Here is a 25,297-nt window from a genome sequence, read left to right on the forward strand (position 1 = left end):
ATCTGATTGGAGAAAGCAAGTCACTGCTAAGACTTGCCCAAGCTCACTTATCCCCCCCCCTCCCTCGCTCTCTCTCCAATTTCCCTTTATCAAACACAAAAAAGGGAGAAAACAGGTTCAGCCTGACCAACCTTGCCCCCTCTCGGAGCTGGATAGCAGGGTTGCTGTGTGTCAGCAGCCACTGAACTAAGCTACGTTGTGGCAAAATAAGGCAGCCATCTTAAATCTCTATGAAATTTAAAAAAGTACGACTAGATTCTCGTTGGCAGATTCATATCTCTCCAGATACTAAAATATGCGAAAACATACGGGTAAAATCCTGAAGAACGATGTATTTTTAGGCGGTTTTATAAAAATTCATGGATTCACACATATGGCACAGCAGGTCCAAACTTTGCACATGCTGTGTATTTGTTTCGGATAGTGGTAAGCAATTATTTTCTTTACAACTTCCGCATAATTAATTTTTTGGCAGCACTACATAAGGCATGTCGAATATTCTGCACAGAGAACTGAACCGAGTGAATTTTAAAGTATCAACGAATCCCCACATGGCCCTGTTTCGACACGGCCCTCAGAGAGAGGTGCCCAGGATTGACTCGATCGATTCGACAGCGTCAGCTTTTGCTCTGACGGATCCCTGCGCCGCCGGTTCCCGGCGCCCCTCCTCGGTTCGGCGATCTGTGCCGTTACACGCCGTCCCGACCGCGCCGCGCCTCCCGCCCCGCGCCTCCTCCCCGCGCCTCCTCCCCGCGCGACCGGGGCCAGCGTCGCAGGTGAGAACCGCTGTCGGCTGCGCATACCTCCGGGCCCCGACATGTACTAACGCACACTTCCTGCAGGCGGAACGGGAGGGAGAGGTACGCGCCGCAATCACAACAATCGCAAACCCGGCAGCGGCAGGACAGCGGAGAGGGAGGAACAGTAGAACTGCCCCCGGGGGCGGGGGGGGGGCCAGGGAGATAAAACGAAAAGCATTAAAACGGAACACCTGCCCGATTCTGACTCCTAATAAATCACTGTTCTTTTTTTTTTTATGGAATGTCTTTTGGGCTTTTTCTTCTTCTTCTTCTTTTTCTGACAGTAAAGTTAACTTCATATTAGGCAGGTTAAGAGGGTCTCTAAATGCTACGATGCCGTAGACTAATGTATCATTATCCGTCTTTATTTCTAAACTCACTCATTTGACTCAATTCACTAGCTCTTTACTCAAAGAGGCAAAATAAACTGAGAGGGATGAAAAGGAGAACTTTAACAAAGCAACCTGTATTTATGAATTGCCTGGGATTACAATGGACTTCATATGAAACGGCACAGTACATTCAGTTTTGCAACACAATGCAAATTCATTTTGGGTCAGGTGATCCATTAGATTCCCTGGAGTTATAAAACAAGTCCATACACACCTGTATATGAAATACCCCTCCCCCTGCCCTAGCAGTGTATACTTAAGGGAATTATTAGGGATCAACTTTGGGCTCACATTCCTGGTCTGGAGCAGCCTGCAGACAGCTGGGGGGGCGGAGCTTGGACCGTGGTGCGCAGGCCAATCAGACCACGCCTTCTGCCACAATTAACTCAACTAGGGACACACGATTTCACCCAACTGCCACTAAATCTGCAAGGAGGAAGAAACATTTGCAATCCATACTGCTCAAAAAAGCGTGCACACACTCTCACACACATGCGGTCACACAAACAGGCAGTCACACAAACAGACACGCACATGCACACACACACACACACACATGCACACACACAAACAGACACAGACACACACACTGACACACGCACACACAGATGCATACACACACACACATACACATGCACACACACAAACAGACACACACACACACACACACACACGCACAGGCAGTCACACAAACAGACACAGATGCACACACACACACACACACACACACACACACACACACACAGGCAGTCACACAAACAGACACGCACATGCACACACACAAACAGACACACGCACACACAGATGCATACACACACACACATACACATGCACACACACAAACAGACACACACACACACACACACGCACAGGCAGTCACACAAACAGACACACACACACACACACACGCACAGGCAGTCACACAAACAGACACAGATGCACACACACACACACACACACACACACACGCACAGGCAGTCACACAAACAGACACAGATGCACACACACACACACGCACAGGCAGTCACACAAACAGACACAGATGCACACACACACGCACAGGCAGTCACACAAACAAGACACAGATGTATACACACACACAAGCAAAGGGGGAACTTCCCATTATTGTAGTGGCCTCATCATTTTATTTCCATTTGATGTAATATCCTGAATATCACTGCAGCTAAGCAACGGCTTTAGCACCCGAGGTCCTCCTCCTTCCTCTGTGCCAGTTAGCCCACTATACTCACTTCTGCGTGACAACTTTTACCAGAATATCTTCCAAGAAGGCTCATGCTCTTTAATAAGTAGCGACACGCAAATTAATGTTTTTCCCCCATAAAATGGTGTAAATAAAGAAGCCAATGTGATCCCTTTAAAATTTTTCTCCCCGCCCCCAAAGGTAGCTTCTATTTGCGGCCCCAGGCAAATTAGAGAGTGGCGCATCAACACAATCGCACGGAGGGTGTAATTTCACTTAAATCGCACATGCACGCACACGCACGTGCGCACACATACACACTGCCCTCTGATCTGGCCCATTCTAAAAAGGAAGGACTGAATTACCATGTTAAATAGGGGATGTATTTCTACACGAACCAGCATCTCAGCATCATTTGGAGCCAGAGAACTACTTTGAAAAAGCACATCACAATAAACAATCATGCACTCCCAGTCAGAGTTTAGCAACCTTGCAACTCCTAGTCGTTTTAGTAGTATTCACCAGCTCAATAATTAGTCCATCAAGGGTCAGACATAGGCACACATATCACCGGTTTCCCAACTACAATCTCCCAATATTTTTTTTAAATAATGTGACTAAGCACAATTAGCACTTGCGTTGAGCTCAGGGCCGAAGAACTAGATATCCATATTAAATATGAATCTCACTGCAGCTCTGGCTCATGAAGTGCGTTCTGCAGAACGTTTGCTTTCATTTCTGAGGAGTACTGAAAGAGGGAAACCAGAGAGGGCTATACATCACAATACATAAGGACACAAGGGCAGCCAGCATGCACCCAGCACCCATTCAACCACATAGCACAGTGGCACCAAGGTAAATCTGACACACTGTTCCCTCGACCCCAAATGACATCCTCCCTGAAAAAAAGGTGAAATAAAGGCCATGTACCCAAACATAGGCATTAAAGACTGTTGCTTCCGTTGCTTCGTGTCATTATAGTGGTTCGCTGGAATTGCTATTTTCACAGGCGCAATCATTCTTTACAAAAAAATAAAATGCTGTACGGTAACCAATGATTACAACTGAGGCTCCTTTTGGTGGGGGGGGGGGGGGTGAGTTAAGTGAGTCATCTGATTAAGACACCATCGTTGTGCATGGATGGGCCCCATGATACAGGGTAGAATCGTGCGAACCGTGCCATTGCCAACGGTGGCCCGTAGCCTCACAGGGTAACACGTAACCAGCGGTAGCATTGCCCAGGATAGGGAGGGCTCAGGCAGCGAATGATTCATATCTCATTCCTCTCTAGCGACCCCTGCTGCTCGGCCGGGAGAATGCCACTAAAGTCACCCCACTGCACAAGAAGCGACGTCCTTAAATTCATCTGTGCGCGAGCACGACTGGCGAACCGCAGCGTGGAAAGAAGAAGGGCTCAGCATCGCAGCAGGTGCATGTCGTGCCCTCCCGAATATACACAACTGGGCAATTCAAAATGGGGAGAAAAGAAAACAAAATAAATGAGGCATCCTGTGGATGAATGAACCAACAAGGCAGCTGATAGATGATGAACGCAGAACTATAAAAGACAGGCACAGCGGTGAAGTCAAACACTGTCTGAATACAGAGAGGCCAAAACTGTGCCACGTCGCTCACAGTATACAGTACAGAGCCACTGACTGCACGCAATGCTCAGTACAGTAGAGCGTGAGGGTGTAGTCTAGCAGATAACCTTTTCACCCAACAGTGTCTCTCAGTCACAGCTGCAGCTTCAGTTGGATTGATACTTGTAATTCAATCTGGGTTTGCCAAAAAATGTTAATAAACACCTTGACAAGACATGTCAGTGTGGTCGATTGGCAAAATATAAATGCACACTTTGAGGAGATAATTTCTTCATCAGTGAATTACAATAAACTCCAGCTGGCGAGAAATCAGAAAAACGCTGCCCTGAGGTGATGGGTTTGACATCTGTCGAAAATTACAAGATACTGGGCGGGGACGGGCAATGCCTTCCAGTCCCATTTGGTTCCTGCATATTTTAAAGCTTATTAACAATCAGAATTTATTATCTAATTTTATTTTTATTAAGCAGTAACATTGTTCGGCTGGAGGTTACTTTATGTTCCACAATTGTCTTGCAGTTTGCAATCGTGTACCATCAACAAATCTGGATCTTTAGGGAGGCAGTCCTGCATCAGAACTGAACGCAGGACTTGAACCTGCAACCATCTCGCTCAGCTTGTAGGGTACCTGCATCAAACATAACCCTTTGATGGGTAGGTTCTTTGGAATGTTTTTTTTTCCAAAACTCTTAAGTCAGTGTTCTAGAACTCCACTGCTTTCAATCACCAGTACTCATTGTTACATCAGCATTAGGATGTTCAGTTAAGAATCTAATCTAATCAGTTCGGAACATTCGAATCACATACCGTACCTCTGAAGTAACCAAAAACTGATCACAAAGGGTGGGGGGGGGGGGGGATTGGGGGTGCTGCAGCCTGGAGCTTGTCAAACCCACTTAAAAATCTTAAGCTGTAAACTTCACCTCCCATAAAGCTTGCTGATATATGTTTGGAGAAGCCCTGCCTTTTGATGAATGTGATGGTAAATCAATGTCAGTTAGGCCCGCAGACACCGAAGGAGGCTGGCTAAGGCCTTCCTCATTATATAGCTGTTCGTTCTTTTTCACTTCAATTTACGTATGTGCACCAAACTAAAGGCAACTAAACAAATAGCAAACAAATAGTTTATCTCAGGCACAGGGTAGACCAGTGGATCTTTAAGTGACGGAGAATCGATCTGGCACCCATAAGGCACAAAGGGAGTTTTGGACTCTCTCTTGCTGTGCCTGGCTGAGGTGACTTGCAGCCAAAAGAACCCAAGTGAACTGAATCTGACCCAGGCCCCTTGAGTAAATAAGAGAGGGGCTTCACAGACTAGTGATTTAATAGGAAATGGCAGGGTCAGGGGGAGAGAGAGAGGGACCCACGAGAGCTTTTAGAGGAGTATTGGCTCAACAAGGTGGCCCAGCACCCCATGAAGCAGCTTTACATTGGTGTTCCTGTGTTCCTGTTCACCAGCTGTGTGTCCTGATGCAAGGAATTCTCCAGGCTCAGGAGCAATGGCGCCCCCTAACGGATATGAGGTGTAATTTAAAGAGGAAGACTGATTATAACTGTTCTTTTATTGCTTAAAAAAGTGCAAAAAAAAGTGGACAGTGCCCCTCCAGGGAGTCAAACCTACAACCTGAGCGTTACAAGCCCAGTTCCCCAACCATTATAAAAGAGTACTGCTAAACCATGCTGCTGTCCAGAGAGAAAATGGCAGACTCACCACTCCAGGCAGAATCTGCAGAGGACTCAGCCCAATGGGTTGTCAGGCACTGATGGTATGGTGGAACAGGAAGTATGTCAATGAGAAACTATAATGTATAGAGGTTTGGATTAGTGTGGAACAGAAAAATAATTATTGAAGAAACAGGCCCACACCCTGAGTAGTTACTTAATTTGAATAGCATCTTTTTCAGGTTTTGCAGATCAGACATGTTTGGACAGCAGTTGTTCTCAGGGAAGTAAAACACACGTCCCTTAAGATGACTTCTGAAAAATGTCATACTGGTTTACCAGCTGGAGGCAGGACAAGAAATATCTCTTGCTAAGACGGGGCAAGAAAAGGCTTTTGAATGAATCAAAAAATTCATCTACTTCTGAGCTTGGCCCAGTTTCTAATATCACATGGGTTAGCTGAAACAACCTTATTAAAAATTATTAAACAGTTGTTTTTGTATAATCCAATACAGCTGGTCTACAGGGGTTCCATTTCCAACTTATACCATGGTCAGACATGTCACAACCCATCGCATGTCTGTCATCAAGTTAAATAATACCATTTGTACAATTTTATCAAATATTTTGAATAGCACTACATCTGTTCTTTCAATGAAGGGGTTCGTGCTTCATTGCTCACCGAATCCTGAAATATTCCTGTTAGCGTTTCATTTATGGATTTAACATCCCCCCGACCACCCTGACCCCTCCGACCCCCCCACCCCCACCCCCACCCCCACCCCGAAAGGTATTCCCAAAACAAGCACATCATATCCTAGATTCAGCCTCAACTAAACTGTATATGAAATGAAAAATCACCTTACATTGAAACGTTCCTCAACCACACTATCCCAAGCTTCAGAGAGAAGAGCAGAAGCTCCAGTAGCGCAATCGGTTAGCGCGCGGTACTTATACAGCAGTATGCAGTCGAGCGATGCCGAGGTTGTGAGTTCGAGCCTCACCTGGAGCATGAGATTTTTAATAATAAATCTCTGTGTTATCATTACAGCACAGAGGGTTGTCTTAAAAAGTACACATGTAACCAGCCAACATGTACTAAATGGAGAAACCTGCGCACAAAAGATTATGAATAACATTTTCTTGGGAGATGGTAGGGTCCAGCCTGGCAAGAAAATTCTCATAAAGAGTGGACACAAAAAGATCACAGCAAATTTTCACTAAAAGATTAAATACATGTTAGTAAGTGTGTGAGTCAGGTTTATGTGCTGGTACTTAGAAAAGAAGTGGGGGGAAAATTAAGACCCCCAAAACACACTAAATTCTATATGAAATGAAAAATCACCTTACATTGAAACGTTTCCTCAACCACACTATCCCAAGCTTCAGAAAGAAGAGCAGAAGCTCCAGTAGCGCAATCGGTTAGCGCGCGGTACTTATACAGCAGTATGCAGTGAAGCGATGCCGAGGTTGTGAGTTCAAGCCTCACCTGGAGCATGAGATTTTAATAATAAATCTGTGTGTTATCATTACAGCACAAAGGGTTGTCTTAAAAAGTACATATCTAACCAGCCAACATGCCTTAAATACAGAAACCTGCACGAGCAGGATTACTATGTATTATATTCTCTTGGGAGATGGCAGGGTCCAGACTGGCAAGACAATTCTCATCAAGAGTGGACACTAAAAGATTAAATACATGTTAGTAAGTGTGTGAGTCAGGTTTATGTGCTGGTACTTAGAAAAGAAGTGGGGGGGAAATGAAGACCTCCTGAACACACACAAGCTCCAGTAGCGCAATCGGTTAGCGCGCGGTACTTATACAGCAGTATGCAGTCGAGCGATGCCGAGGTTGTGAGTTCAAGCCTCACCTGGAGCATGAGATTTTAATAAATCTTTGTGTGTAAACATTACAGCACAGAGGATTGTCTTAAAAAGTACATATCTAACCAGCTAACATGCTTTAAATACAGAAACCTGCACGAGCAGGATTACTATGTATTATATTCTCTTGGGAGATGGTAGGGTCCAGCCTGGCAAGACAATTTTCATCAAGAGTGGACACAAAAATCACAGCAAATTTTCACTAAAAGATTAAATACATGTTAGTAAGTGTGTGAGTCGGGTTTATGTGCTGGTACTTAGAAAAGAAGTGGGGGGGAAATGAAGACCTCCTGAAGACACAAGCTCCAGTAGCGCAATCGGTTAGCGCGCGGTACTTATACAGCAGTATGCAGTGAAGCGATGCCGAGGTTGTGAGTTCAAGCCTCACCTGGAGCATGAGATTTTAACACATCTTTGTGTGTAAACATTACAGTACAGAGGATTTTGTCCAGTTGGTTAGTCTCTGGATTTTTTTAGTCCAGAGACTAACCAACCTACATGACAATAAAGGCAGGAACAGGATTCCATTATACAGCTGTGTAAATGGACATTTTATTTTAAAAAAAGGATAAAAATCTAAGTCACTGGGGAAAAGAGCGTCTGCTAAATGCCCATAATGCAAAGAAGGAACTTGTAGACTCTAAAAGCATCTACACAGACTACACAGAAAAAGAAAACTTTCCCCCATGCACACACAACACACTTAGACAAACACCACAATAGTTTTTCAAAAAGCACCGCCAAAACATCTATTCTATATTTTTAAATCCAGTTTTATTAGTCTTCTGTCATACAATTAATCCAAAAATAACTTTATTATTTTCAAGTAAAGTTCCTGTTAAATACAAAAACTCCTCCACAGGGTAACCAGAAGGCTCTTATTTTGGCAAGCAAATTTGCATTTTCTGAAGTGGGGATTTAGATTTTTTCCCCCAATAAACCACTGTACTCCGAAACCTGACTCCTTTTTCACTATTGCTTGTAATATTACGCACCTATTAATTATATTTAGTGTTTTTATATTATTGAATGTCCCATAGATATAGAGCACTTTGAGATGTACTACTACTGTACTACTGAATTTCAATTTACTAAATGAAGATTAGAATTATATTATTATTATTGATCTGAAGCATGCGTTCAAACAATGACCAAACCAGCACACATACAACAGCAACAATTTGCTAGCTGTATATTTTAAAGCAACAGTTCAGCCAAAATATTTCAAATTCCCCTTCCTAGCTCAGAAATGTTCAACAGATTCAACATTGTCAGACTCTCATGCTGTGATGGCAGCAGATTCCAATCTGCCATTTACTGGATTTTGACCCAAAATGGATGCCAGTGGGAGAGCAACCATCTACACTTCAGATTACACTTCTCCTCCATTTATCCCATTTCTTTCTGTATTAATCAGCTGATGAAGTGCTGTTGACAGGTGGATTTGTGAATCCACCATGAAACAGGGAGCGTAACTACTACCAAACTACAAAGGCAGGTTTACAAGTGTTGCTTATGTTGCATGTGCACCTAGAGTTACCAACACTAGCTAAGATAGCAAGTTTCCAGCTAGAAATTCTCAAGAATTAGAAAGTTTAATTTTAGAGTGAACTATCATTACTGAAGTTTGGGGCTAAATTTTTGTCACAGGAAGACTGTGAATCCATCCAACCCAAACAGACCGCTCTGTTCCTCCCAACCCAAACATGGGAGGAACAGAACAGTCACATTTTCCCCGAGCAGCACAACCGCACACATGCACAGTTTGGTCCCACACACTGAAGGCCACTGCACAGCAAAGTTCGGTTTGAAACGCACGGGCAGCGGTCAGGTTCTGGTCATGCTCCCGGTCTCTGTCCCGGGCCCGGTGACCGGGCTTGGGCGCGCTGCCCCAACCGCCAGGCAGTCCTGGTGCCACAGGCCCTCTGCCAGGGCATTGAGGAGGGGGCCAACCTCCCCAAACCCACCAACCACATCTGCCCCCGTGCGGAACACGGGAAGCCCCCACACTTCCTGGAACTTTCTGACGTCTTGATCGGTTACGTCCGTGTGCATGAAAAGGTCAAATCTGACAGAGCAGATAAGGACAGCAAATTTTGTTTTAAGACATTACAGACAAAACAATAAAAGAACAGAGGCAGGTGGGCAGAGCTTCAGGGGTAAAATAATGAAGGTCTTTAGCCAAGTAAGCAGGATGCGTGGGTTATGTATTCTGGTTTTCAAATACTGACTCATGTGGTGCATATTTTCCCCTAATTTCAATGAAATCTCAAGTTTTCACTGCCCACTATTCCCTTGCACAACATATCATGAACTTTCAAGCAATTCAGACAATTCCTCGAACAGATACAGGTTGTTCATTTTTTTCAAAATGTATGCTGGATTCAACTGATACTGTTATGATATGTCTGCTCATTTACAATGATATTCAGAAAAAGAAGATTTTCAGAAATGGTGGAAGCTGGTAAATGCATTTTTAACTCTATAAAGTCTTTCAGAACTATTTTAGGGTTGCACCACCCAACCCGTCCAGACATCTGAAAGGTAATATAAGCATTTCAAACGCTCACTCAGTAACACAAAGCACCACTGCCAACTAGCAAAATAAGGTTTGTAGGCAAGTGTAAGGCAAGTATAAAGCAAGTAAAACAGGTATGAATGACTGGTCTCAAAGCAATGGGAATTACATATACACTGTAACTGATGACACAACAGAGATTTGACTATTAATGTGGACATCACTTTTTGTCATATCCCTTACTTTGATTTACTTTCACATTTCTGGTAGTGACCAAAAGATTCAGGAAACTCCAGCATAACCGTTTTTGAGTAAACTGCTGGCCTTATCCCCGGTGGAAATTTGATCTAATCCAGTGTTACTCCCCCTTTCCCACGAACACTATGTTTGAACCAATATATTAAGGCCAATTCTTCCCCATGAATGTATTTTAAAGGATACTTTGTACCCACCACCAACTTCACGATGTTGTCTGAAGGTTCAGAGCTTCGAGCAATCTGATTGGACAGATCTTCAAAGGAGGCCCGGTCTGTGAAGGAGAACAGGAAGAGAATGGCGTCCACCTGCTCCTTGCAAGACTAAAAAAAAATAAAATAAAATAAAAACAATAATATAAATAATTCCATCACATTCCTGACAAAAATTATAGTTCCACAATAAGCATGTCAAACTATGGAAGAGAACTCTGCCCATCACTGCTGCTCTCCTTCCAGTTAGCTCTGCTGTTGTACCATGCAGTTCTTCCTAGTCAAACTGACTACATTACCCAGCACCATACAATGGGCTTATACACCCATAAACCTCCCTGTTGCCGTTGCTTGAACCTAAATCTCCTTATCTTCTTAACCTCTTCTCCACCATTTTGTCTGCCCAGTATCTGCCAAGATTGAATGGCTGCCATCCCCTGAGTTCCAATCCACCCAATGTTTCTCATTCAATTTCTTCAGAGGAGTTTTCATTGCCATTGTTGCCTATAGGCGGCCAGCGGTACACCAGCGACCTCATTGTGTGTGACCTCAACATACCGGGAGAAGGTGGTCGAACCTGCGCAGGGCATTCTCCCCACAGTCCCACAGCTGCAGCCGGAAGAACAGCACCTGTCCGTTATCTCTCAGCTTCACTGGCCAAAACACCACTGTGGTCTCAATTCCTGCAAAACCACACACGCTCTGGTCTTCCTACCAGCGCCCAAAATCAGAACCCTCAATCCCCACATGCCCAACTGCACCTGTACAGTGCACAAGACACTGCACGAAATATGAAACTATAATGTGCGTAATCTTTGCAAAGATTTTGCGAAACATAGTTGTTTTCAGATCATCTGCAGTTTATCTACGATCTCGTGATTTTGTGAATTATTCAGCTTAGTTCATGGCAAGCACAATCGGATTCTAGAGTCTGTGCATTGATGCCCTTTTTATAAGCGCCAATATAGTTTTTTCCAACTCGCAATTTCTTTTTATCTACTAATGCAAATATACAGATAATCTAACACGTACTCACCAGTGGTCTCATAGTGCATGTTCGGAATGTCCAGGCCAGCAAGCCGGGCAGCAAGAGCAGTCTTCCCCACACCACTCTTCCCTGAGATAAAGACCTTGTACCGAACAATATCAACACTCAGGTGAGGTGGCAGCACTGGAGCTTCAAGGAGACCTTAAAAAAACAAAACATAAATAGCACTGTAACACCATGGGTCATTTGTAGTGCGTTTAAGCTCGAGTTTAAACCACTATACCACAGAACCGCATTTCAACTGGAATACTTAATCCTTATTCCACCGTCTTGGAGAGCTCCAACAGTTGTTATGCCGTTCTGTGGTCTAAAGGTTTAAATTAAAATCATCACCTAACACTTTATTATACTCAAGTCACAAATGAAAGTTGTCCTTACATCTATGGTGCACAATTTTTACTTAAGTAATACAAACATATAAGGTGAGGGGGTTCTTGCTCCTCTGGTAAGGATGCAAAGAGGTACGCAGACATTTAAAGTGCACATGATAAGTTCTAGCAAGAGTACTAATATGCACTGAAGGGCTCCGCATACCAAAAAGCCTGCGTTGCTTCTTGTTTTTTATTCGGTTGAAGTACTCCTTGCTGTCAGCAGACCGGTACCAGTCGATGAGTATGACTGATCCTGGTGGGGGCGGCGGGACCATCCTGAAACTCGCCTCTAGTTCGGCGTTTTCTCTTGACTTTAAATATATGCCAACATGAACGTACAGACGTCAGTATCATTCATTTGCATGCAATATTGTTCTCGGTTACAAATGATGAAGTAGTGTAGAGTATCAATAGTGACGTGCGATACCTGTAAAGTAGTACTATGCACTTATATTCTACAGTCGAATTGCTTCACTATGTTCGGAATACTTTTAGATTTTGTATACGCAGAAACGCAATACATAGTTCGTATGCAACAAGTAGGACTATGTCTATATTTAATTCGTATAACATTACCTAGTTACTATAAATAGCAAAAAGTTAAACTAGCGATTTTTTCATTTATAGCCTACTAAACAAGGAGACTGCATTGCCTCAGCAAGTTAATCACCTCGTATAACATCAACGCATTTCGAAACAAAAGCTCAGTTTTGTATTATTGTCTGTTTGTTTTTTTCATTCAGTGATCGCTAAGGACAAGTCCTCAATATTTATTTGCACTCACCATAGACACCACCTGAGCCCGTGTTGTGTTTTTCTTTATGACCTCATCAAATCGCGACGTGTTTTCCTTGAGGAAAGTGTTTCCCAATGAAAGACCAAACTCTAAGCACAAACAATAATGTAGCGTACATTACATGGCAGTTTACTCAAAGGGAGACATGGCAGTCTTCAAATATCGCGGTAGAGATCCACGCGTTAAACTAGTGCATTAAAATGAAAAGACCAAACTCGGCGCCGCTACACGAACCGAATTCAACCAAGCAGCGTTCCCATCGTGTTGACCAATGCAACTACGGGGCGTGGTTTTCGGTAAGTTTTGTTGAATGACGCCTTCGTTTCAAATTTCATTAGATTTTAGCTAATTATTCATTATTCACATTGAAACAGAACACAAAACAAATTATTGCAAATTGGTTGAACAGTTTATGGTCTGTTCGAAAACTGGTAGTTCATTTTGGTTTGTCTTGAGATTTCAACATGAGTATGAGAGATGCCTTAAGGAAAGGCTAAATGTTCATGGCCGCTTTTATAGGCCATTTCCAATCAATAGGCTAAGTATTTATTCTAACATCTATTTTCGCCATTACAGGCAGATTCATGTTGTATATTTTTATTTTATGCACTGTGATGAGAAGCATTAACTAGTTCATGCAATGTCAGAACACACACGCATACACAGACACACACACACACACACACAAATTGTAATTCTTTTTTATTTTTTATCACCGTACATTTATCTGAAATAATATTTTCCTTTAATCTGTACTGAGGCAAAAGTAAGATGTCTCCTAATGGCTCCCTGTTCCTAGCTGGTTATGTTCATTTACAACTTCAGAGCTGAAATCCAATGAGTGAGGAATGTCTCAATCTGTTGATGAGAAAGGTCTACATTAATGCTCGCACTGAAAAGCCACTGTGGACAGAATGAACTACAGAAATCTTCTAATTGGGAATACAATTCTGCACACAGAAATATTACAAAGAAACCACTAAAGGTAGTGGCCTGATAACATCAAATGTCAAATCCTGGGGCACCGTGTGCTTTTTAAACGCTTCTGTTCTGTTATTTATTGTCGTCTCTCAAATTTGTAATACCTGCAAAACAACATAGTCCCTTGAAGTAATACTGTTTTGCAGAACAAATAACTGCAACATAGTTATGGAGTTGTGTAAGAAATAAGCATTTCAAGGCTTCCTAGAATTGCCTTTCTCTAACAGTACCATCGCTAGCTGCCCATCGGTGTCCTCTGGGTGGACAGGATTCTGGCGACCAATCTGAGACCGCTCGCACACATTTCGGTACAGATTCAAGCAGGCCATCCTTGTTTTCCCAAAGAAAATGGTCTGCTCCGCTGCCGTTTTCTGAATACTGCTCCATGTCCTCTCCTTAACAGACAAACAGAAAACAGGGTATACACATGTGTATCATCTAAGGAAGCCAAGGCTCATGCATCTGAGCATGATGCACTTTTGGTTACCTCCTACTTCCAATCATGCTTTACCACATCATCCCTCCAAAAAAAAACAAGTATTATTATTTTATCAATGCCAACTCGTTAGTGTTGCTTTCGTTCATTGCTCTCTCTCCATTGTCCTTTATTCATTGCTTTCTCTACATTGTCCCATTTCCTTTCAGCCATATTTCACTCTCATCCATTTTCCAGCTCTCAGTCTCACTCATTCTGTTCACCTCAAATGGGCTTCACCAGCATCCATGTTCTTTTTTTGGTAAATGGTAAATGGACTGCATTTATATAGCGCTTTTATCCAAAGCGCTTTACAATTGATGCCTCTCATTCGCCAGAGCAGTTAGGGGTTAGGTGTCTTACCCAAGGACACTTCGACACGCCCAAGCCAGGGTTTGAACCGGCAACCCTCCGACTGCCAGACAATCGCTCTCAACTCCTGAGCCATGTCGCCCCATTTTTTCTCCCCTAAAGACCATTACTTCTGTGTCCGTCTTACCCAATGCATAAGATTCTGCTGCGCTTCGTCCAGTTGCCTCTGGTATTGCGCCGTTGTACTGGTCAGGTGCATTTTGACATCGCTGCTCTCTTTGGTTAAACTGTCCAGATGGGCCCGGGCCTCCCGGATCTTTTCTTGGCCCTGATGGGTAAGTTTTCGAAGGTGTTCCCTGGCCAAGACCAGCGTCTTAAAGCGAGACATCACCCGTCGTGCTTCCTGAACCCATGTTGGACAAGAATGAGAAAGTCATCCATGGGAAAGTGAATCGTGCCAGATTAACCGTCTCTGTCTCCCATCCAACCTCCTCCCACGCAAAAAAAAAAAAATTGTAACCTACGACATTGGTGGCCTGCACAAATGTATCCATGTACTGGCTGTAGACCGCATATCTCTGCATGCGTTTCTCCAGCTGGTCTCTCTCCTCAGTGAGCTCTCCGATCTCCTCTTCAAGGTCACGTACGTCTACCTCCCTCACGGCGATCAGCTGCTTGTCGTGTTTCGCTTTTCTCTTGGCCGCTTGTTGATCTGCATCTTTTATCTGAGCGACAGGAAGTGGTTCCGAGACTGTTCACACTCTTGAGTGGGGTATATTTTATGGCTTGATGAGCACCACAGAAATTCTCAGTGTTTCCCCCTCATGCGTTTCCACCTTCAATGCCCTCAAATCTTACAGAAGTTGCTTGAAAATATAATTCTGACTAGATACTAGTGTTCAAATTTAGTTATGTATGCCTATGGGCATGATACGCAGATACTAAAAGTTTTTATTCCATGCCTCAGGGCACAATTATAAATTATGCCTTTATCAACTGACCATCGATCTGAATTCACATACTACTCAAAATGCATAGGATATTGGTTTGGGGTTGAAAGAGCTGATCCCTGGATAACATTAATTTTCAGAGGAATTTTATGGATCAACGAATCTAGGGAATGGGACCCTGAATTGACTTGAAACATCCTTTGCATTGTAGGTAAAAAGTGAAAATCTTGCCTTCAAAAACTCTGTGAAATCTTCCTTGCAGTCCTTCATTCGCTGCATAGTTTTCTGAAGATTTTCCTTGTGTTCTTCCACAGACAGAAGAGTCAATTCAGATTGCTGACACAGATGGAGATGGGAAAGGGAGGATTAAAAAGAACACGCTAAGACTGCTCTCCAGCTTCTTCAATCTGCATAAGCATTACATTGCCTTACCAAACTATCTACCAGCCTAAATGATGGTACAACACAATGACAAAAATATGGTCTTAGTTTTGATAGTTAGTTTTGAGTGAAATTATGAGACACTCAATAATTAGAAAATTTCATCAAGAGGGTCTAAAAAGATGATAATTGCTGAAATGTCAGATGTCCATGTCTTCCGAGTACAAAATGTTATTTCACGTGTACTTGAAATATGCAGAATACTCCGGAATTATTTGACTGAAATAAATGATTGACAGTGTTACTTGGAAGCTGGAGGAAACATAGAACATTAGGCTAATCCATGTTAAATCCAATCTCTCCTCTGCGACAGTGAATTGGACTTAACACTTGATGTTGTGTAAAAAAGAAAATAAAAATAAAATAAATAAATTCCTTTCTGGACAATAAAGGTTTCAGAATACTGTCAAATCTTATTCCAAAATTTAGCTGAGAATGCATGCTTTTTAAACATTTTTGTGGGAAATCACAACCAGTCAGAGCCCTTATCCCTCACCTCCTGCATTCTCAGTTCAATGTCAGCCTCCTCCTCATCCTTCTTTCTCTGCATCAGCTGGAGGGAATACAATGGCAGGTCTTCAGAGGAACCAGGCTCCTGTGAAAGTGATGCTCTGTGTTATGCTGATGCATAATACAACAAGGGGTGCTTTCTAGTTTCCAGACGTTTTTAAGCCAACAAGGTCCTGTAACACTTTTCTCCTACATGCATTTTACAGGAATTATTTGCGGACGCATATGCTACTTTGCTAATGCACGAACTTCGAGATTTGCGATGGCTTTCTGAGAAAAAAATTCAATCATTTCGGATCAACATTCGTATATTTTATCAGAGAAATTATGTAGAGAGCGATCATAGTACAACTGAAGTGGTGTTAAACATGTTTGATATATTTTATAATTGGTATAGCCTTACATATTGTTTACATATCAGTAAACCAATTGAATTGCTACATATAGTGAATTGCAATACGATATAATTAACAAATGCTTTTTTTTCTTAGATCAGCGGAGAATGAGTGAAATTTAAGGACGATGTATGTAGTATTGTAGTATTTTTACATGTTTTACAAGTGCTGTTCATATCGAAATACAAATGTGATCCGAGCACAATTCCGTACCATTTTGAGTTTTCAACGGTCCAAATCAATTGCTAGTCAAATTTACATGTAGATTTACACTTTCAGGGGCGTCACAGAAAGACTACGCTATTTATCTGACTCCATTTGTTCAGTTACAACGTCACAATAGCCGGAAACAGTGCAATGTGCATATCTGTAGTGACGTAGAAATAGAGGTATCGCTCGCTCTAGAGTGGTTGTGACCTCACTTTACTATCATTGAAAGTATTTCAGCGCGAATCTACAATCCACACGTAGTTATAAAGTCACATGTAATGTCAAGATCATTGCAAAGTGACTATCCTATCGGTCATATATCATAGCAGACTTCATTATGATGCCCGAAATTAGTTGATTGTCTTTCGGTAATATCTAATATCACATATACCCAGTGTAATTCCCAAATCTGACCAATAATGTAGTTATACGTTAAATGACAATAAAATTCTAATGTAGTGCACTTTTAAAGTTTATATCAACCTACCATTGTCATATACTAAAACCACTTTGATTGGAGATTTGGCTTTCAAAGTACCCTTTAGCCAAGAAGCATGTGACTCTGGGTCACATCCAAGACTTAATTCTAAAACACAACTTAAGCTTCACTGAGGAGTGGCCTCAGTAAAGCTTAAGTTGTTTTTGAATAAAACAAATGATTCAATAAAGAATAAATAATTTTATTTATTAATTAAAAATAAACACTAACTCAGTAATAAACATGAAAATAAGTTTTTATTGAGCATTCAGTAACACTGACATAGTAGCTTAGACATCAACCAAATAAAACAAGAACAGGCTCGAAACAGGCTTACACCTTCAGCTGTTTGGCTGAAACTTGACATGCATTATTCCAATCTTCCAGTAAAGGACATGGGTTTAATATCCTCCAGGAAAGCTGAAAAAATACACAACAGAACCCAGCCATAAAAACAGGTAATTTAGCAGCACAACTGAAATGATCTGTCACTTCCTGTCATATCGTCACTAGTCTATTCACAGCATGTTCACAGGTAACATTTGTCTAACAAGTGCAACATATACCAATTATTGTTTTACTTGGATCTGCCACGCCTAGTTCGACAGGTTGATCCGAATTTCGTGAGCCGGGCACAGCTAGGCTGAACAAATTAAATTTCCATATAGAACACTTCACAGAATACACTCTACCTGTCAGAGGTCCTGCGTATCTATCCCATTGGTCTGTGAGGACAAGGTCATTATCCATGCCTCTCTGTCTGAGCTGCAGACATAAACACGCAAAAACTTGAATGAATATTAGTTTTTTCTTAACGGAACAGTCTGGCTGAGAAACTGCTACGTCCATGTTCCACCTTTTTTAAAAATACATTTTCACTCATTAACACCTAGTTACATTGGCAGGGCAGGCCCAGCACTGACACTTCCTCAATCCATCTAGAACAGGGGTGTCCAACTATTCTCCCAGAGGGCCACAGTGTCTGCAGGTTTTTGAGGTTTCCTTTCGGCTGCCAATTATTGCCTTGGGAACAATGTGTGCGGATCCTTCAGCCAATCAATGACTTAAACCACTCGTGCCGGGACACCCCGAAAACCAGCAGACACTGTGGCCTACCAGGAATAGAGCCTGACACCAGTGATCGAGAACAAGCATGAAGTGTGGCTTCAGTTGCCCTAGACTCAGTCTGCTGAGCTGCACAGTCAAGGGAGTACACTTCCTGTGCAGACAGAACAGGCAGATCACAGGTGCCTGTCAATCAGCCAGAGGCCGATTGGACCTCTATCATTGGCCAATTCTACAACCAGTTGACTGCCAGGCCACTCTGCAGGGCTACCAGCCTCAGTTGGCACCATTATGATTTACTCATGTAACATTTAGAAACATTTCTGTCGCACGTTCTCCCCGTGTCCACTTGGGGGTTTTCTCCCACAGCCCAAAGACATGCAGGGTTAGGCTAATCGAAGAGCCTAACTCTCCTGTAGGTGTGAGTGTGTGAGTGAGTGGTGTGCGTGTGTGTAATAAAATTATTCGGGAACCTTTAAGACTGAGAGGTGGAAAAGCACAGCAGTGGTTACACAGGGCTGAAGGGACGGACCGGAGGGAGTGGAAATTCTGGTACCTGGAGCGAGGATGAGGGCGGTGGGGGCACCGGTGTGGTTCCGTGAGAGACGAAGTAGGAAAGACTCTGTAGGCAGGCCCAAAATTTCGGCTTTCAGCTGCCCCACCCCCACGCGAGCCGGAAACGCAGAGTAGTCCAGCACACTGAACCGTCCCGCTCTGTCAGAGTACACAACAGGGGAACAGGAAACACTCGTCGACCTCAAAGGAAACCAGGTGAGCTCAGTAACCCAGCAACCGCCAATGATCTAAAGCCTCAACTGCTGACAGTATTATGCTTGGAAGGGGGAAGGGAGAAAAAGGAAGAAAAAAATATATATAAAGAAAATGAAAAATTGGTACTGCCCATTTAGAAATAACTGCTTGGCACCATCTTAAAATTTACAGTATTGCATGTAATCAATTAACAATGCTTTAACGATGTCAACATTTCTTAACATATCATATTATCGTATATCTTATTTAACTGATCTCATATCTTATTTTAACATTTACACAAGGCTAAGTGGGTTTTATGTAGTGGCAGTATTTTGACTTCTGAAATGCAAGACATAAGTGTTGCCAGGACACGTCTCAGCCTAGTCACCTACATAACTGGAAGAACGGAACCATGCATGTTTGTAATTTAACCAACTCAGTCTTCTCACATAACTTCACTTTTGCAATATTTCAGAAGATCATACTGCCTGAGTGACAACAGGAGGAGGTCGTTGAAAAGGTGCAGATAGATGTCCTTGAATGACACTATAGATCCGCTGCTGGTGCTCCCTTCCACAATGACCTGTCGCAGGGGACCATCACGCAACAGACGGCGCCCTCTGCTGATCAGGGGGATGGACTACAACACCAGAGGCAAGAGGAAAAAGATAAGTGCAAGACATGGTAACCTGAGAGTACAGAGCATTATGATGAACATGTGAATCCAGCTCAGCAAATCAGTTTTACAAATTCATTTGCATACGTTCCTTATCCATAGCTTTCCTTTCATTCCCAATCTGCAGGCCTGTACCACTGCAGCAACATCCTCCGTAAGAGTGTGAAGGTGAACAAATGTAATTAAATGAACTGCATTCAGGGCTACACACTTCCAATCGGACTCATTTGAAAGAGGCAGGGCAGGGCAGGGCAAGAGGCACCTTGACACTGCCGAAATCAACCAGCTTATCCAGGCGCACCAGTTCCTCCGTCTGCTTCATGCGCTGAACACCACTGTCACACTCCGTCACAATCTGGAACAGACGGGACAGGCGAGATGGAGCCAGGGATTGGGGGGGGGGGGGGGGGTGGACAAACAAACACGTTCTCCTTTATCGCCACGGTAACAAGGGGATGAGATGACCACGATAACTGACGCATAAGGTCGTCAGTGCGGTTGCCAGTGCAGGTTTAGGCTCAGGCTTGGACCTCTTACACACAGGGCCTGCATTCCACCTGCCCCCCCCTGAGGTCACCTCCACTGGCGTTCCTCTACCTGGTGTATGGCCGCAATGGCTTCCTTCAGAGTGATGGCAGGCTCCGAGTCAGGCGGGGTCAGCTTCAGGACGTTCTGAAATGACAGCGTTGCCTAAATCCCCTGACGCCATTACGCCACAAGCATTCTGAAGACAAAGGAAATACGCCTTTTGGCTGGACCGCAACAGCTGGGGCCAGCCCTATAAACGCGAATGTCTGTGACTGACTGAGTGACTGAGTGATGAAGTTACACCATTGGTCGGACGTGTTATGAAGTTACACCATTGGTCGGGCGGATGACGTGTGTTAGGTCCAGCCATATACTAGGTTGACCTGGTCTTGCTCTGCATTAACCTTCAAATTAAAGCAGTTGTGCTTACAGGAACCCCCGTCCCCCCCCCCCCCCCCCCCCGTCCCAACCCCGTCCCGACCCATCATCCCAAATCACTGCCACCCCACCTCCAGGATGATGCGCAGACGTGTGATCCTCTGAAAAGGCAGAACCAGGAAGGACTTGAGGCTCTGCCTCTGGCAGACGGGGGCGTCCTCCAGTTTCCTCAGCGCCTCGACGAACTCTCGGTTCCCCCGCCTGTGGGCGCGGGGGTGAGACAGAAAAAACCAGCTCTGTCAAAAACCCTTCAAGCGCAGCAGCGACCTCCTGCCATGGGAACGGAACGTAAGAGAGCGGGGGACTGGGGACTGACAGCAGGCGGCAGACGAGGGCCTCCTGGTACATCATGTTGGTGACGTAGGGCACGTAGGCGCTGCGCAGGGCAGCCCGGTGCTGAAGCACGAGGTCGCCGACCTGCGGGATCACAGCGCCGTCTCCCAGGCGAGACTCCAGGCTCTGCAGGAACCTGCAAACATCGGGAGTGTTTATCCCTGTACATGGTTATGGAAGACATAACAAATAAGCAAAAAAAGAGAACGTTCAAACAGTTTTCATAGAGACCGCCAAATAACTTGAGTCTACTTAAAGCCATCTGGGGTGTATTTTACAATGCAGGATTATCGAGATAGTGCAGGAGAACTGCATTGAGTAAAACCCAGAACAACTCTTTTTACTTCAGTCCATGTTCTAGGTTTTGGAGTGTTCTGGGTTATACTGAGGACAGTTATCCAACTGACTCTGTAATCCTGCTTTGTGAAACAAACATTGTTTTTTCCCCAATATCAAATAGCACCCATGGACCAAGGGCCTATTTATAAATTAAAAACAATTACAGGTATAACACACAACATGCAACCTGTTTGTTTCCAAGTGATTAGAATCTTTTCCGTGTGGGTTTTCAACAGTTTCATTTTTGCTATTTTTTATAGCACACAATTTCACTATGACAAGGCTAATTTATTACACCTAGATTTTATTATACCAGAACATTCAAATGTCAGCGGTGTGATCTGACACAAGAGCAGTTTATACAGCCACTTAACTGTAGACTGAATTGCCCGTACCCATCTCATCTTAAAAGCAATAAATCAAACTACAAAATCAATCATTTTTAGTTTCAGGCAACCCTTCACCTGATCCGACCTGAAGAACTACGTATGTTCATATGCAAGTACTGCCTGTTCCACCATCACACCTTAACATTGTTTCAGAAGCAACACTCATTACACATGAATGAAAAATGATTATTATTATGGATGCATGTGAGCCAGCAGAGCGGAGGTCACTCCAGTCCCACCTCTCGCTGACCCTCTTCACCTCAGGGAGGTTTGAGAAGAGGATGTGGTGCTCCATTTTGGGCAGGGTCAGTCGCAGCTCCTGTGACCCCAGGAAGTGGCTCACAGCGACCATCAGACTCTTCAGGTAGGAGGCCTCTGACCCAATCATCTCAAACATGGCCTGACATGCAAAGCATACAGGGAAGAGTAGTACAGGGCTCTACAGTAGTCTCATTTTATCCGCCATTCTGGCTCATAAACATGCTCATACTAGGGTATGGTTTTATAACATTCCTGGGCTTTGACATTGCAAAGTTTTACATTTTACAAAGATGAGAGAAAACTTCAAACACATAATAGGAAGTTTATGTGGACAAAAAGATCCTTCAAACGCATGGTGTTACACAAAAGCCAAACAAAAAAAAATAAATCCCCTCCACTGCACCTCCTGCAAGCGCTTCTCCCTGGCGGTCAGCACATCCAGGAGGCCGCTCTCTCGAACCTCAGGCAGGTCCTGCCACAGGGAGAAGTTGAGGGAGCGCGATCGGGGGACGGGGTCTGCCGGGTCGTGGTGGGGCGGAGTCAGGAGGCCAAAAATATTGGGCACATCTCGCTTTCTGCTCAGCTCCTCCCTCACACACTGCAGCCAGTAATCCTGGTACAGAGGCACTGGGGGTGGATGGGAAAAGAAGCAGGGAAAATTCACACAGGAAAACAAGTGGATAGAATAACAAGCAGACAGGCAGGTCCTGAGACAATAACAACGTAACGTTAAAACCGACTTACAAATATGAATATACTTAGACTGAGGTATTAATGCATCTTCTGGCTTGTCCTCCTCTTTGGTTTCTTCTGCGTCCCTTTAAAAAAAAGGGAAAAGTACTCAGACTGATCTTGAGTACATGTGTTTTTTCACTCAGAACTTCAAACAGCAGATGTTTGACCCTTTAGGGTGTAAGACCACAGATATGTGATCAGAACTTCTTAACCGTACACTCTAATGCTGATGTAACAATCACTGCTGGCAATTGAAAGCAACAGAGTTCTAGAATGTTGACTTGAAATTTTGAAAAACATTCCAAAAAACCTACTCATCAAAGTGTTGGTTCTCACCTTTGCTCTGCTAGGCCCTCTCTGGGTGGTGTAATTTGGAGAGAAGGTTCACCAGCTGCTTGAGTCTCACCAGGTTCCCCCTTGCCCTGGCCATAGGAGAAGAGTCGGGGCACGGGCGAGGTGACATGTGACCCCTTAATCCACGAATCACAGGAGGCTACAGACCTCAGTGCCGCAGCAATGCCGCCCGCAGGGCTACAAAGTGCCTCTATGAGAGGAGAGTACAGGTGCAATATGATACAGGAGGGAAGGAGGAGAGGAGAGTACAGGTGCAATATGATGCAGGAGGGAAGGAAGGATTGAGAGACGGAGAGAGAGTGATAGGGAGATGGACATCATCATCTGGGTTCCCAGAACTTTACCGTATAAATAATGGTAACAATATGTTAAGCATACGGCAGCAGTTTATATCGAACAAATTTTAAATATATTAGTGTTTTACCATAAATACAGTTATTCACATTTCAGACATTTACAATTTTACATCTTTGCTATTTAACAAACTTTAACTGTAAAATTCAAGGACATTTGTTTTACATTGTATGTTTAGACACCCACCCATGAGGTCTTCATAGCTCCCTTTGGCCTCGTCTTCAGAAGGTACTTGCAGTCCAGTCACCTCCAGGTCACCCAGCTCCTCCGAATTCACAGGTGCCCCGTTGTCCAGAGCAGGGAGGTTTCCCTCGGCTTCACAGTGCGTGGCATGATCCGGATATCCACCGTCATCATTTCTCCTTTCAGGGGAACTTGTACCGGCGTGCTGTGCCACTGCCCCCTGCTGGCTACTGCTAGAACTACGATGCCGCATTGCTGCCTGTCGCCTCAGGGTTACAGGGCTTGTGTGTGGCCTGAAGAACACTTCCATTGCCGAGTAAGAGGCACACGCAAACTAAGGTAGCCAGGATAAATAATAGTAACAGGTAAGCAGGCATGCATTCAGATTTACAGCAAAGAAACCTAACAGACAGCTGCTGTGGCTGACTACAGCAAATCCCATCTCATTTATCATATCTATTCGATAGCCAACAGTTCGCATTGTATGTGCGGTTTATGACTTTGAAAAGAACAAAACAATAGCTACTCCATTCCTAATACAGTACATGTTTGCAAAACACAATTTGGTCCTTCAAGATTACTCGACTAGTAGTTTTTAGTAGACAATTAGATGTTCAGGCGTCCAATTATAACTACGTGCAGTGATAGCTCTGGTCTTGGTGTGTTCTCGAGTTTTAATATGCTACATCTCTTTTACCCCCGTAAAACGATGCACTACAAATTAATTCATTGTGAATTGATTCCCCGGTAAACTTATATTAGTACATTATACTTGATGAACTTACCGGTGTCTTTCTTGGCTTTCGATCACAATAAAGGATCTATATGTAGTATATGTTTGTTGTCCAACTTGTCCACGTGATCTCATTTTAGTTCATAATTACCCGGTGTTGCACTTTAATACGGTGGCTCTTAAGCGCAAAACTGTTTTGGGGCCCTTGTGTCCAGATGCAAAATAAAAATAATAAAAACTTGCAAAATACATAAACAGAAAAACTTTCTGCGATGAAGCGCAAAACGCAACAATCCAAAAACTAGCGGCCCAGAATTGATGGAACAAAAAATCAAAAGCGTCTTTTTTTCAGAGCGCTTTCACACCATTTAAGGTCATTTGTAAGTAGTCGCATGCTGAATGCCCGCAAAATACTTAGTAATGCAACTTGACACCAGCCAAATTCAAACGCACTTGAAATTGCATGAAGATTAATTCGCGTAAGTTTCGTTACCCCAACTGCAAGGACCAAAATGACGCTATTTACACACTGTAAAAATGTCTCGTATATCCTGGTAGAATCCTTAGCGCACCAGTATCCTTATCCGAAGTTCATTTGAGCAACACATAAAGGTCCATAACGCCACATAGTCATACAAGTAAAAGGCCCTGTGGCTTTTAA

General features: G+C 43.6%; 3 protein-coding genes, 1 long non-coding RNA gene and 4 other non-coding genes across 9 annotated transcripts; 5 read left to right on the forward strand and 3 right to left on the reverse strand.

Moving 5' to 3' along the window:
• Positions 1-6,577: 6,577 nt before the first annotated feature.
• On the forward strand, positions 6,578-6,671 carry trnai-uau. Its single transcript has 2 exons — positions 6,578-6,615; positions 6,636-6,671. It is a non-coding gene; the product is annotated as a tRNA-Ile (tRNA).
• Positions 6,672-7,062: 391 nt separating this feature from the next.
• On the forward strand, positions 7,063-7,156 carry trnai-uau. Its single transcript has 2 exons — positions 7,063-7,100; positions 7,121-7,156. It is a non-coding gene; the product is annotated as a tRNA-Ile (tRNA).
• A 288-nt stretch (positions 7,157-7,444) lies between these two features.
• trnai-uau lies at positions 7,445-7,538 on the forward strand. Its single transcript has 2 exons — positions 7,445-7,482; positions 7,503-7,538. It is a non-coding gene; the product is annotated as a tRNA-Ile (tRNA).
• A 307-nt stretch (positions 7,539-7,845) lies between these two features.
• Positions 7,846-7,939, forward strand: trnai-uau. The gene is made up of 2 exons: positions 7,846-7,883; positions 7,904-7,939. It is a non-coding gene; the product is annotated as a tRNA-Ile (tRNA).
• Positions 7,940-8,298: 359 nt separating this feature from the next.
• Positions 8,299-12,999, reverse strand: cplane2 (ciliogenesis and planar polarity effector 2). Of its 2 annotated transcripts, none has more exons than XM_035386798.1 (6): positions 12,732-12,999; positions 12,111-12,258; positions 11,565-11,717; positions 11,087-11,211; positions 10,503-10,639; positions 8,299-9,611 (listed from the first exon to the last, which is right to left on the reverse strand). In XM_035386798.1, the coding sequence occupies exons 1-6, from the start codon at positions 12,732-12,734 to the stop codon at positions 9,371-9,373; spliced, it is 807 nt and encodes a 268-aa protein (XP_035242689.1). In that variant the 5' UTR covers positions 12,735-12,999; the 3' UTR covers positions 8,299-9,370. The 2 variants fall into 2 exon arrangements, with proteins under 2 accessions (XP_035242689.1, XP_035242688.1); XM_035386797.1 differs by lacking the exon at positions 12,732-12,999 and adding an exon at positions 12,618-12,724.
• On the forward strand, positions 12,910-15,901 carry LOC118210541. Its single transcript, XR_004761873.1, has 2 exons — positions 12,910-13,039; positions 15,776-15,901. It is a non-coding gene; the product is annotated as an uncharacterized LOC118210541 (long non-coding RNA).
• Positions 13,431-16,629, reverse strand: LOC118210537 (coiled-coil domain-containing protein 42 like-2-like). Its single transcript, XM_035386800.1, has 6 exons — positions 16,399-16,629; positions 15,693-15,797; positions 15,036-15,236; positions 14,699-14,914; positions 13,955-14,119; positions 13,431-13,601 (listed from the first exon to the last, which is right to left on the reverse strand). The coding sequence occupies exons 1-6, from the start codon at positions 16,450-16,452 to the stop codon at positions 13,557-13,559; spliced, it is 786 nt and encodes a 261-aa protein (XP_035242691.1). The 5' UTR covers positions 16,453-16,629; the 3' UTR covers positions 13,431-13,556.
• Positions 16,630-18,190: 1,561 nt separating this feature from the next.
• Positions 18,191-24,795, reverse strand: si:ch73-15b2.5 (rho guanine nucleotide exchange factor 19). The gene is made up of 14 exons (XM_035386792.1): positions 24,689-24,795; positions 23,907-24,237; positions 23,349-23,556; positions 23,022-23,095; positions 22,681-22,904; positions 22,256-22,416; positions 21,272-21,424; positions 21,027-21,156; positions 20,587-20,661; positions 20,252-20,344; positions 19,799-19,953; positions 19,123-19,274; positions 18,474-18,483; positions 18,191-18,263 (listed from the first exon to the last, which is right to left on the reverse strand). Exons 2-14 carry the CDS (start codon positions 24,211-24,213, stop codon positions 18,191-18,193), a joined length of 1,815 nt encoding a protein of 604 aa, XP_035242683.1. The 5' UTR covers positions 24,214-24,237; positions 24,689-24,795.
• Positions 24,796-25,297: the final 502 nt, after the last annotated feature.

Source organism: Anguilla anguilla, chromosome 13 (assembly GCF_013347855.1).
Source record: "Anguilla anguilla isolate fAngAng1 chromosome 13, fAngAng1.pri, whole genome shotgun sequence".
Taxonomy (NCBI): domain Eukaryota; kingdom Metazoa; phylum Chordata; class Actinopteri; order Anguilliformes; family Anguillidae; genus Anguilla; species Anguilla anguilla.